Genomic DNA, 12,043 nt, shown 5'->3' on the forward strand with positions numbered 1-12,043 from the left:
TTCTAGGCTTTTTTTCTAGAAAGAAGGGAAGGATCAGAGTTGCTAGATGGAGGGAAGTGATTAGTATTAGAGAAGCCCAGTCCAGGAGAGTTCCAAGCATCTTAAAATCCAGGTAGCTAGCCTAAGGGCAAGGTGAAAAGCAAGTTCCAGAGAGTGCCCTTCTAATTACTTGATGGGTTGCTGACCAGTTCATGACTCTCTTAATTAAAGCCAACTAGATCTTCAAATTTAGAAGAAGCAAGTTCCAAATAGTGGCATTAGCACAGCCTGTGTGCAGCTTCATCGAAGATTGCGCCTCAGACTGGGATGATGGGATCCAGAGGGAGCCGCGTGGGGCCGTGGGGCTGCCGGCGGGAGTGCCTGCTTTGGGCGAGTTCGCACCATCCCGTTCTGCAGTCGTGCACTGAGTCGTGTGGGCACTGTGCATGCCCCGGGAGAACCCGGGTGTTTTTTTTTTTCTTAGTTGGGACGGCGGCACTGTGGCTCCTGAGGAGCAGGATTGCGGAGATGGGATATCGGTAAGTTTTGGAATGGGGGTTGGGGAATAATAATTTATACGGTTTTTCAGTGTGTATAAAACACTCATATAATAGTTTTAGACCTTCAGGTAAATAGTCTTATTAAAATAACCTTCTCTTTATTAACAACAAAAGAGAAATCAGCACATTTTACAATTTATCTGAATTTTTTCACTGTGGCCTCTAGAATCCTGACTGCAATATTTAGCAAGGATTACCCAAACCAATATTTTATACTAGAAAACTTAGAGGTACTCTTACTTTTAGAATCTTAGCATTAGGAGATGAAGGATTACTCAGAGCGATGAGCTGCCCGTTATGACATGAGAACTCCATGTGAGTAGCAGGAACCTCATGGTTCCCCAGGATCTGGATCTGGAATCTCCCCCTCTCTGCCGTAGTAACGGATTTCCAGCTACCCAGAATTTTGGCAGCCGATTGCATTGTGCAGCTTTCTCTTATAAGTAGGTGTTGCCATGTGATCAAGTTCTGCCAACAGACTATGAGCAGATGTGATGTATAATTTTTAGGGGACGACCCTGTACAGGTATGTCCTTCCTTCCCCTTTTGCCCTTCCTTCTTCCTGCCTGCTGGACGGTAATGATTGGCCATCTTGGACCGTGCAGGTGAGGTGACCACTTGGGATTTGTGGAACAATGATCTATCCTAGAATTGGCACCATAGTTGGTGGCACTGTGGAGCTGTCACACCAGCTCTAGACTCTTGGCATCTTATTTGCAGGACTGGTCATGAGAGACAGGCGTCTCCATTCTTTCGGTCCCTGTCTTTCTCTTGCCTTACAAATAAATTATGCTTTACCATAATTACATATGGTAACATAGCTCTTCATGATGAAGCAGTTTGTAGTTATTTATTGTCCTATAGTCAAAGAACATTTTCAGATGACTTGTGAGAATACTTGTGTTTTGATACTTGTGATGAGAGAAATAAAGGTAAAAACATGTATATGGCATAGGATTCCGATATTTGTAAAAAATATGCATAGTGAAAGAAAATTGCAAAGAGCAATTTATCTTCAAGTGGAAAGTTTTGAGCAATGTTTTTTACATTTTCTAAATTTTCTAGGATGAACATATATTTCTTCTATAATCAGAAAAACCACATACTTTAAAATATGCATGGTATATAAATATCTATCTTTTTGTCTGTCTGTAGGTCTCCCTGCAGGTCTGTTTAAAGGCATGTAGAGTGTCCTGATCTTAACATCCCGTGTCTCCTGTGTAGGAGAGGCCGAGTGAACAACCTTTCTTCTGGTTAGCCTGCATTCTTTCCCTCGTGTTGGCAACATTCTGCTGTTTCATTTTTTGATCATCCCACATTATTTTTTTCCCCCATCAGGGCTGGATGTGCTGTTTTTCCATTAGGACTTGTATTAGCACTGTTTTTGCTGTTTGAAGGAAGTCTTGAGTCTTTGTTTTTTGTGGGTTGGTTTTTTTTTTTTTTGGAATTTAAAAAATTATTTTATTGTTGTTCAAGTACAGTTGTCTACCTTTTCCCCCACCACTCCCCCGCAACCCACCCAGGCACCCCAACCTCCCTGCCCTGATTCCAGCCCCCTCCCCCCATGGTTTTGTCTACGTGTCCTTTGTACTTCTTCCTGAAAACCCTTCTCCGCTTTGCCCCATTGTCCCCTCCCATTTCCCCTCTGCTTGCTGTCAGATTGTTCTTACTTTCAATGTCTCTGGTTATATTTTGCTTGCTTATTTGTTTTGTTGATTAGGTTCCACTTATAGGTGAGATCATATGGTATTTCTCTTTACCACCTGGCTTATCTCACTTAGCATAATGCTCTCCAGTTCCATCCAAGCTGTCGCAAAGGGTAGGAGTTCCTTCTTTCTTTTTGCTGCATAGCATTCCATCATGTAAATGCACCATAGTTTTTCAATCCATTAAGTCTTTGTTTAGGCGCTGGCCCCAAGTTCTCCTTGGGCACAGTTTTAGTGATACTGTGGGTGTGGGTTTGGAGTTTTGCTGGTTCCAGTGTGCCTTGCCATGAAATACTTATTCACCAGGAATTTAAAAAAAAATCAGAGTTCGTTTCTTCAAGATATGATAACTTGTAGGCTCTCTAATGCTATAGTCGCTGCCTGTTCAGGCAGGGAGGGGATGTTTAGAACTCTCTAATAAGATGAGTCGCTTTTGGAAATGAAGGGGGGTGCCAGGGTAGTGTCCGTATGATGTCATGACACCCCGAGGAAGCTCTGACTCTGGGGCATTGCCATTAACTTTTAATTGCTGCTAGCGCAGTGTTGTCTTACCTATATTTTGCCATGTTATTTTATTGTTTTTTTTACAACTTCTTTGACAGTGTAGGTATTATTATACCCATTATGCAGTTGAGAAAATTGAGACACAGACAGGATAACTAAATGGCTCATTATAGTAAGTCTAGGAAGGGGTAGAGCCAAGGCCCCAATTCATCTTCTGGCTCTAAAATCCAGTCTTTTCCTACCATATCAGGAGAGGTTGAGAGACATGGGGATGGAGTAGCGTCATGCCCAATAATAAAGCTTTATTTTCTTGAGAAAGAAAATATTCAAAATGATGTCCAAAGCAGGATTTGTCCAGTCTAAAAACCTACTCAGGGCTACTGAGATAAATATTTATCTACTCATTTCCATGTGTCTGTCAATCTGTGTAACTATCTACCTGCCGAGGTTGGGGAAGGAAGGTATGAAAACCGTGTGGGTGTTTAGTTTCCTTAGGTGAGACAAGGGTCACAGTAAATGACATTTATGTATTTATTATGTAAATACATAATAAATGTTATGTAAATATTGGGCATTTTAGTCCTGAAATTTAGGTGAGATACAATTTTAAAACCAAGAAGTATTAACATTAGAGAAGGAGCCATTTAAAAATTTTTTTAAATGCTGCTACTGGGGAAGGAATAGGCCAACAGATGCTAAGAAAGTAGAATTCGTGTAAGAACTAAATGAAATTCTTAGGCAGTTAAAGGATTTAAAACATTTATATTACCACATTTCACTTAACCGTGTTACTTTGGGAGCTCCTCATACTATTGTCAGCATTCTGTTTATGAGCCATTTCCAGTTGTTTAAAAAACAAACAAAAGAAAGAAGGAATAAAGAAGAAGGAGACATTTATCATGTAAAGCCTGAAGTGAATGTGGGTGCCAGTGAATCTCACTGAAGGCATTTAGTTTCCCAGGAACATGCCTTTTCAAAGTGAAAGCCGGCAAGGGATCTTCTAGGCTAGCCCACTGCTCCTCAGGGAGGGTGGGGGAGGCGGGAAGCAGTCTGTTGGGACTTTTCTTCACATTTGGTATGCCCTGCCTCCCATCGAAGTGGTCTGACCGAACACTCTAGGAATTTGGACCACTGGCCCCTAGCCAGCTAAACTCCCGGAGAGAAAAAGGGTGAAAGGGAACTGTGTGTGTGTGTGTGTGTGTGTGTGTGTGAGGATTTGCCTGGCAAGGAAATTAACAAGGAAGCGATAGGATTAATGGAGGTCAGGGAGGAGAGGGGACAGGGAGTGTGAAGGCTAAGGACAGGAGGGGGCGGGGCATGGACGGCACCCCACTGCCCATGCTGGGTGGTGGCATGAGGTCAGTGTCCTGGGGGAGCACAGTGGTGCCATCGCGTCAGAACAGCCGGACTGTGTGGACGACAGCTGCAGGGTGCACAGGGCAAGGCCGTGCCTAATTCCGCCTCCTTCCGAAGCAGCGAGAGGCGCTGGTGCAGGACTCAGCGTGTGTACAGCCTGCTGGCAAGTGAGCTGTCTAAACACAGGTGCACCCTTTACAGATTTGTTCAATAAACGTTTCTGACCCATTTTAAAAGCAGGAAGATTCTTTGTCTCAACTTTGCTGCTCTTCTAGTTGGGGCAGTGACTGAGAATGATGATCTGAATGTCAAGAGAAGAAATAGTGAAATATACTGATACTGCTCAGAAAATCTTTTGCCCTGGCCGGTGTGGCTCAGTTGGTTGGAGTGTTATCCGTCACACCAAAAGGTTGGCGGTTTGATTCCTGGTCAGGGCACATGCCTAGGTTGTGGGTTCCATCCCTGACTGAGCATGTCTGGGAAGCATTCCTGTCAGGGCATAGGCCTAGGCTGCGGGTTCAGTACCCAGTTGGCCTCATATGGGAAGCAACCAGTCAATGTTTCTCACATCAATGTTTCTCCCTCTCTCTCTAAAATCAATAAACCTGGTTTTCTAAAAATTAAAAAAAGAGAAAATCTCTGTGTCTTCAACTTTAGCTTATGTTTTTAAAGACCTGGGGTAGTTAGTCTTCCATCTTTATTCTTGCTTTCCAGAAACTCTGGAATCACGCAGATCACCTTCTTTGGAAGCAGCAGCTGGTGGCAGCTCCGTTCTGCCTGTGACTGAGGAGACTTCGGGTGCTCTCCTACCTTATTGAAAGGGGTGATTGTGGAGAGAAGTCACCAAGGAAGGAAAGAAAAGTTACATTCATTATAGCATTTGCTAGACACCAGGCCGGATAATTTCATATGTCCTTGTACCATCACAATAGCCCTGTGAGGCGAACACTATTGCACGTTTTATAAAGAGGAACCTGGAGATCTGAGAGGCTCACTGGGTCCTCTAAGGACAAGCTACTAGCTGGTCGAGTTGGGAAGCAAACCCAAATCTGTTTGACATTGAAGTCCACTGCCTTTCTATGAATGGCCTCCGTGCCCCCTTTGTAAGTCCCCTTCCCAAGGAGCCAGTCGTGAGGTTTGTGTCCCATTGGGGACGTGTGCAAGCCTGAACCTGTGAGCGCTTGTCTGGACGAGCAGACCCCCAGAAAGCCCTGCCTGCGGTCACTGGTCTGACCCTTCGCTCAGCACAATCTTACAACGTGACAGGGAAGCCTCAGTCTCCTAGGTCTCCTCTGGAAACACGCAATTCTCAACTCATTGAAATGCGATTTTCATTCAGTTTTCTGTACCTGAGTTTTATATAAAGTTTGAAAACTGAAGTTTGAATTTTTTATTTTGTTTTATTGTAGGAAAAGTTGCAGAGTACAGAGTTGCCCCATTTTCCTCACTCAGTTTCCTAACGTTGCTGTTCCAGGTAGCCTGGTACGTTTGTTAAAGCTAAGAAACTAGCACAGGCTACGCGACAGACTTTATACGGATCTTACCGGCTTTCCCGTCCATGTTCTCCCCCTCCCCCCAACATCCAGACAAGGATGTCCTGCTCCGTTTGGTCGGCAGGGATTCTTAATCTACTCCTGTCTCACATGTTTCTCAGCCTTCCCCTGTTTGTCCATGGCCTTGACAGTTTTGAAGATCACTGTGCAGGCATTTTGCAACATGTCCCTCCCCCTGCGTGTGTCTGATATTTTTCTCGTGGTTAGACAAGTATTATGGGCTCTTGGGGAAGGGGCGCAAGCTTCTCATCGTCTCCTCAGGGGTGTGCGGTATCACCCTGACTTATCACTGGTCACGTGACCCTCGGTGGCTGGGCGAAGGTGCTGTCTGCCAGGTGTCTCCGCTCTCCAGTTATTCTAGTTCCCTTTCCAGACTCACCTGGTTAGGAGTCAGTAAGTACCGCTCAGCTCCAAGGGAAGGCACATCAAGCCCTGCCTCATACAGGGCCTCCCCAGTCTTGTCCACTGTGCTTACCTCTTCCCCAGTCTTCACTTGTGGAAGCAGACAAAAAGACTTCCTCGCTCCCCCATCGGCCACGTCCCCGCATGGCTGCGCGGCCACTCCACCCACGCTCTCCACCCTGCCGTACTGCTGACGCTCAGTCTTCTTCCTCAAAGACTGATCGTGCTGCGTGTGCCCGGGATGCATTCCTCCAGCCCCTCCCAGCACCTGAAGTCTAGGACCCAAGGGGTACCGACCCAGGGAACGAGAACCCCACCTCCTTATAAGGTGGTGGTGAAAGAAGCTGGAAAGAGTTTGAATATACTTGTATATTCCTGTTACATGTGTTTGTTAAAAGTTTAATCTGCTCAGTTTCTGAGTTTCTGGACCCACACAGCGCATTAAGGAAGAGAAGAATTAATTTGCCCAGGTCAACCCCTGCTAGTGAGGAGCTCCCTTGACGCCATCTGGGGGCAGTGCACACTTCCAGGAAGCCGTGAAGAGGCCGCCTGTGCGTGGGAGTACACAGTGAGCTCGTCGTGGTTGGGACAAGTCCCTAGTACACTAGGGACGGAGATGTACTTAGTCTTGCAACTTGGTCGGGGAGGGCATTCCTAGGGGGACAGTTTCAGACTTGAGTCTTGGAAATCGGAGTCTTGCGGCTACTTCTTTCTCTTTTACTTGGCTTTTTGTGCCTGGGCTAGCCTTCTTCCATGATCTCCAGCTCTTCCTCCTGCAGGCTCACCGCGGTCTCATCTCTGAGACACGCTTGGCTGCCTACACTTCTCTCCGTTCCATCATGATGGCCTAGAGGAACCTGCCTTGTTGGAAGTCCTACAGGCCATGCGTGGGGAAAAGACCTCGTTAGCCCTTACGCCAGGTTATTGCCAGCAGTAACATGAATTAAAATTTTTGTTCTTTGTATTCCTTTGATTTTGAAATAAAATGAGAGGGTAACATGAAAAATGGAATAGAAACCAGAGCTATTGCTCTCTGAGCAATGCAAAGTACATTATTTTAATAAACCCCAGAAGTAGAAATGGAGTTTTCATATTTTGCATGGGAAGTATCACATTTTTCTAAACTACTGTGGACAATTTAATTTTCTTTGCCAGCACACTGAATGTCCCATGATGAAAGGAAGTAAAAAAAATACCTATTATTTTGAAATAACGTGTTTGAAAAAAAGACAAACTTGTGCATCGATTGCTATATATTTTTAGGCAAGCACTTTTCTTATTGGAATTAACTAATTATCTCAATTCCCCGTGTGGTTCAGGCTTTCTTAATACCAGTAATAAAGTAGTCTGTCAAGAAACATTCATATTTATGGGAATTTCTTTCTTTCTTCTTCCTTCCCTCCCGCCCTCCCTCCCGCCCTCCCTCCCTGGCCAGAATAGGCTTTCTGGATACAGGTCACTTGACTACCACGCTTTGTATGCAGTTCACCTCCCAGAACCTAGAGCACGACAGGGCAGGGTGGCAGACAAGGGTTAGCTATGTCCGCTGTCTAGAAGTCACCATAGAAACCCAGTTCTTATTGTTCTGGGACTGGCTTCTTTGATTTAGCATAATACGCCCCAGGTCCATCTATGCTGTTGCAGAAGGCAAGATTTCCTTCCTTTTATAGCCCAGTGGCACTCCATTGTACAAATGTACCACAGCTTTTTTTTTTTTCATCTGCTCACCTACTGATGGGCACTTGGACTGCTTCCAGATCTTGGCTATTGTAACACTGCAATGAACCAATGTCACACCAATAAATTCAATAAAAATGTTTTTAAAAGATGAGAAACCCTGCTCTTGGAGAAGTGCATGTCTCATCCAGGTTTTCTGGCTTGTGGCAGATTGTGACCTTCTCTGCGTCTCCACAGCCACGGCCAGCACCTCGAGGCACCAGGTCCTGCATCCGAGTGGAGATGGTACACGGCTGTGCTCCCTGGAAGCAGGGCTGCACACGCTCACTCCCGTGTCCTGCGCCTGGTACACTGCCTGGCACATAATGAGCATCTTATCTTCATCTGAAGGAGGGGAAATGTGTCCCACAGTCCACTGTAGTCTTAGCAGACCAGCTGAGGTCCAGAGAGGGCAGCAGTTTGTCTGCAGCTCCACCGAGGCTGCGCTGGGGCCAGATGCCGGAGCTCCTGACCCCTCATGCAGAACTCTTCCTACTACCCCGCCGCTGCCTTTCTGAGGAGCTAGCCCGGCCTTCCTCCTCCTTTCTCATCTAGTTCCTCTTGCTCCCCACTTGTTCAGAGTTGTGTCTAGCCTGCTTTGAACACTGTATTGTTTTTTGTTTAATTTCCTGTGTAGCAACACAAACTTAGCAGCTTCAAAGGGCATACATGTATTGTGTCACAGTCTCTGTGGCTCAAGAATTTCGGGCACAGCCTGCGTGGGGCCTGTCTGCAGGGTTTCGGAAACTGTGGTGAGGATGTTGGCTGGGCTGTTCCTTCTGTGGAGCTCAGGGTACTCTCTCAAACTCAGTGGTTGTTGGAAGAGTTCAGTTCCTTGCAGTTGTAGGACCAAGGTTTTCTTACTGGCTGTCAACTGCGGGCTCACCTCAGCATCCAGAGGTTTTGTGCAGTTGATCACCACGTGGCAGCTGGGCAATTCAGGGCCAGCAGGAGGGCCCAGTCCCTTGTCCCAGACTTTAACTGATTAAGTCAGGCCCACCCAGGATGATCTGCTTTTGGAAAAACTCAACCTTGTATAATTTGGGATCTAAATTACATCTGCCAAAGCCCATCATCTTTGCCACATAATGTAGGCACAGAAGTGCCATCCCATTTTGTTCACATTCCCATTGCAGCTCAAGGATTGTTCAGGGTGGGCATCTTGGGGGCTGTCTCAGAATCTAGTGTACCACACACGCATCTGCGTGGGGCTGGTCCCCGGGAAGTTGCAGCCTGGGTAGTAAATGAAGCTTTACCTATGTTTCTTGATAACTGTGCTTATCTTTTTTTTTTTCACTTCTTGGGGCTCATCTTCTTCCTTGTCTCCTTCCTCTTGAGACCTTGATGTGAGATATATGCTAAGTCAGGTGTGCGAGGGTTGCTGGGCATCAGGGCAGGGGGCTTCAAAGACCCCGATTGACAAGAATGTCTTCTCTACCTGACCTACATACATGTTTTTTTATTTGGCACTTAATATAATGTTTTGGCTCTCTGTTTTCTGCCCCCAAATGTCCTCTACTTCTCTCTTTGATAATGAAATACACTTTAAATGTTTGTGTTTATTTGACTTTCATGCTCATATGTTCAGAGTTCTTTTTGTGAAAATAAAGTTTCCTTTTTTTATTCATATGAGCTCCCCTCTGGCAGGGCGTAGAACCTGAGACCTCTGATCTGGCCTTTCTCACTGACATGTCTCTCATACTACGCGCTGGTGTCTAGACATCGGCCCTTGAGCCCTGAGAGGGAAGCTTGGTGTCTGCGCTGCTGGCCCAGGTCCCTGGGTCTAGGCTCGGAGTTCGCTCGTGTGGATGCAAATACGAAGGGGATAACTTCTACACTCTGTTCCTGGTCACGGCTGGTCAGTGTCTGCCTGAGGACAGGTTGCAGAAGGGCAGGGCCAGATCCAGATTTCGTGGTGTGGAAACCCACCGGGAGCGCGGTGTCATGCCCAGGGGGCCGGAAGCCCCACCTGGAGCCGCAGGCATTCCTCAGCACGAGGGCAGGGCTCTTCCCGAGACAACCGAGAAGGCTCCTTCCCCAGCTATGTTGACTGCCACCCTAGGGCTGCTCATGCTGGTGGCCATGGCCGAGTTTCTCATCGGCCTGGTTGGAAACGGAGTCCTCGTGGTCTGGAGTCTTCAAGAATGGGTCAGAAAATCCAAGGCGCTCTCCTACCACCTCATTGTCCTGGGCCTGGCTGGCTGCCGATTTCTCCTGCAGTGCCTGATCATGGTGGACTTAATCCTGTGGCCGTTCTTCCAGAACAACCATGGGCTCCGCTCCCTCAGTCTCTTCTGGGCTGTGGTCAGCCAGGCCAGCCTGTGGTTTGCCACTTTCCTCAGTGTCTTCTACTGCAAGAAGATCGTGACCTTCGAACACCGTGTCTACCTGTGGCTGAAGCGGAGAGCTTATTGCCTGAGTGGCTGGTGCCTTGTAGGGGGCCTCCTGACCAATGGGTTACTTGCAGCCCACATTGGCTCAGAGTTCTACAGTAGATCCCAAAGAAACAGCAGCATCCTGGACCAGATTTCGAGCTGGCACTACCAGCGTGTGCTGCGTCTCAATTCGGGAAGTGCCCTGCCTTTCGCGTTGTTTCTTCTTTCCTCTGGGATGCTGATTGTCTCTCTGTACAGACACCACAGGAGGATGAAGGTCCACACCGCTGGCAGGAGTGACGCGCGGGCCAAGGCTCACATCGCTGTCCTGAAGTCCTTGGTCTGCTTCCTTATACTTTACGTGGTTTACTTCGCGGCCAGCCCCTACTCCATCACCGCCAAAGTCCCTCCTGCTGATCTCGTCACCGTCTTCGTCTCGGAGACGCTCATGGCTGCCTCTCCTTCTCTTCATTCCGTCATATTGATCCTGGGGAACCCCAGCGCGAAGGAGGCTTGTCGGAGGGCCCTGTGGAAGGCAGCGCGTGCTTGGCGGCTCTGAGGCCCGCGCGCCCGAGGGAGAAGAGTCAGTCTTTTGACAGCTCTCCATGGGGGAGTTGACTTGCATAGCTTCTGAAGTTTTCCTTCTTTCACACAGACTAAAAATACTATTTCTCTCTCAGTACACTATTTTCACATGTTATGGAAATCAACGCTGGGGCTTTAGATTTGGTAAAAGGGGTGTTATATTCTGTTTATGTATAGTAAATAATATATTTCTTTTTAAGTTACATATGTAAGTTACATTTTTCCTGTTGTAGGAAACAGAGATGAGGGGCAATAAGATTGATTTTTGTGAAATTCCATCTATCCCTTAATGTTAGGTATTTTGGATGAGCTTTAAAAAAAGATGTATCTAGTTTTCTTTTGCCATTTCTTTAACATAGTAGGTCTAGTTATATAACTAAAAACCAAAATAAAACATCTTTGTATTTCAGGACATTTCTCTGAGCCCTAGAAGTCAGTTGGCTGCCTTGATGGATATGAAGTTGCAAAGCCCAAACCTGGAGCAGGGCAAGGAAGGAGTGAAGGGCACTTGTTGCTCTTAAAAAGAACGCCTCTCCTTGAAGAGGTCACGCCTCATCCTCCTTGGTCATTTAGCCTCCCCGAGGGTCCGCTCGGGCCTCCCCACAGCCCGAAGTCAGAGTGTGAGCAGGCCGGGTCTCTGAGCTGGACGGCACCCCGGGGGCAGACGCACAGCCGCAGGAGCTGTGTCTGCTTTTGTTTTCTCTCGGGTCCCCAGTGCCTGGAACCCCATGCAGAACGCAGCTTCCTGACTCCTGGTGCGGGGCTCTTTCCCTGACGTCATGCTGCCGTCCTAATGCGCTAGCTTCACCGTGCGCTCCCCCGAATCCCGTCCGTCTTCCGTGTGCTTCCTCAGCCTCAGTTTTGAGCCTCGTGCAAACACATTGCTTTTGGCTCAGTTCTAGGGGGTCTGGAATCTAATGGACAACATTTAAGATGCTTAAAGGTTTTTTCCACTTCCTGCACATCATGCTACTCTGCTTTCATTAACTTATTCTCTCTAACGTGTCTTCCCCTTGCTGCAAGTCGTGAACTGCGGCACATGGTAGCCACGTGTGGGTGTTTGTCATCGGGGGGAGAGCTGGTCCCACCAACGTCACAGTGAGCTGTTGAGGTCACGCACTGTCTTTTGTTTTCTGGGAGTGAGAGTCCATTCTTCTCAAGTAGAGAGCTGCCTCTCCTTGGTTACGCTTTTAGTAGCAGTGTGAATTTTTCATTATGCCTGGCCTTGTTTGGATGGATGTCCTTTGTGACCAACCGTTGTAATGGCAGTTACGGTACCTAACATTTCTGGGGAGGTTACATTCTAT

General features: G+C 47.1%; 1 protein-coding gene across 1 annotated transcript; it reads left to right on the plus strand.

Annotated features, from left to right (window-relative positions):
• The first annotated feature begins 9,484 nt into the window (after nt 1-9,484).
• TAS2R5 (taste 2 receptor member 5) lies at nt 9,485-10,710 on the plus strand. Its single transcript, XM_028525220.2, has one exon. The coding sequence runs from the start codon at nt 9,721-9,723 to the stop codon at nt 10,708-10,710; it is 990 nt and encodes a 329-aa protein (XP_028381021.2). The 5' UTR covers nt 9,485-9,720.
• Nucleotides 10,711-12,043: the final 1,333 nt, after the last annotated feature.

Source organism: Phyllostomus discolor, chromosome 10 (assembly GCF_004126475.2).
Source record: "Phyllostomus discolor isolate MPI-MPIP mPhyDis1 chromosome 10, mPhyDis1.pri.v3, whole genome shotgun sequence".
In the NCBI taxonomy this organism is placed as follows: domain Eukaryota; kingdom Metazoa; phylum Chordata; class Mammalia; order Chiroptera; family Phyllostomidae; genus Phyllostomus; species Phyllostomus discolor.

Coding starts and splice junctions, on each gene's coding strand:
- TAS2R5 (XM_028525220.2), top strand. CDS start 9,721: ATGCCCAGGGGGCCGGAAGCCCCACCTGGAGCCGCAGGCATTCCTCAG.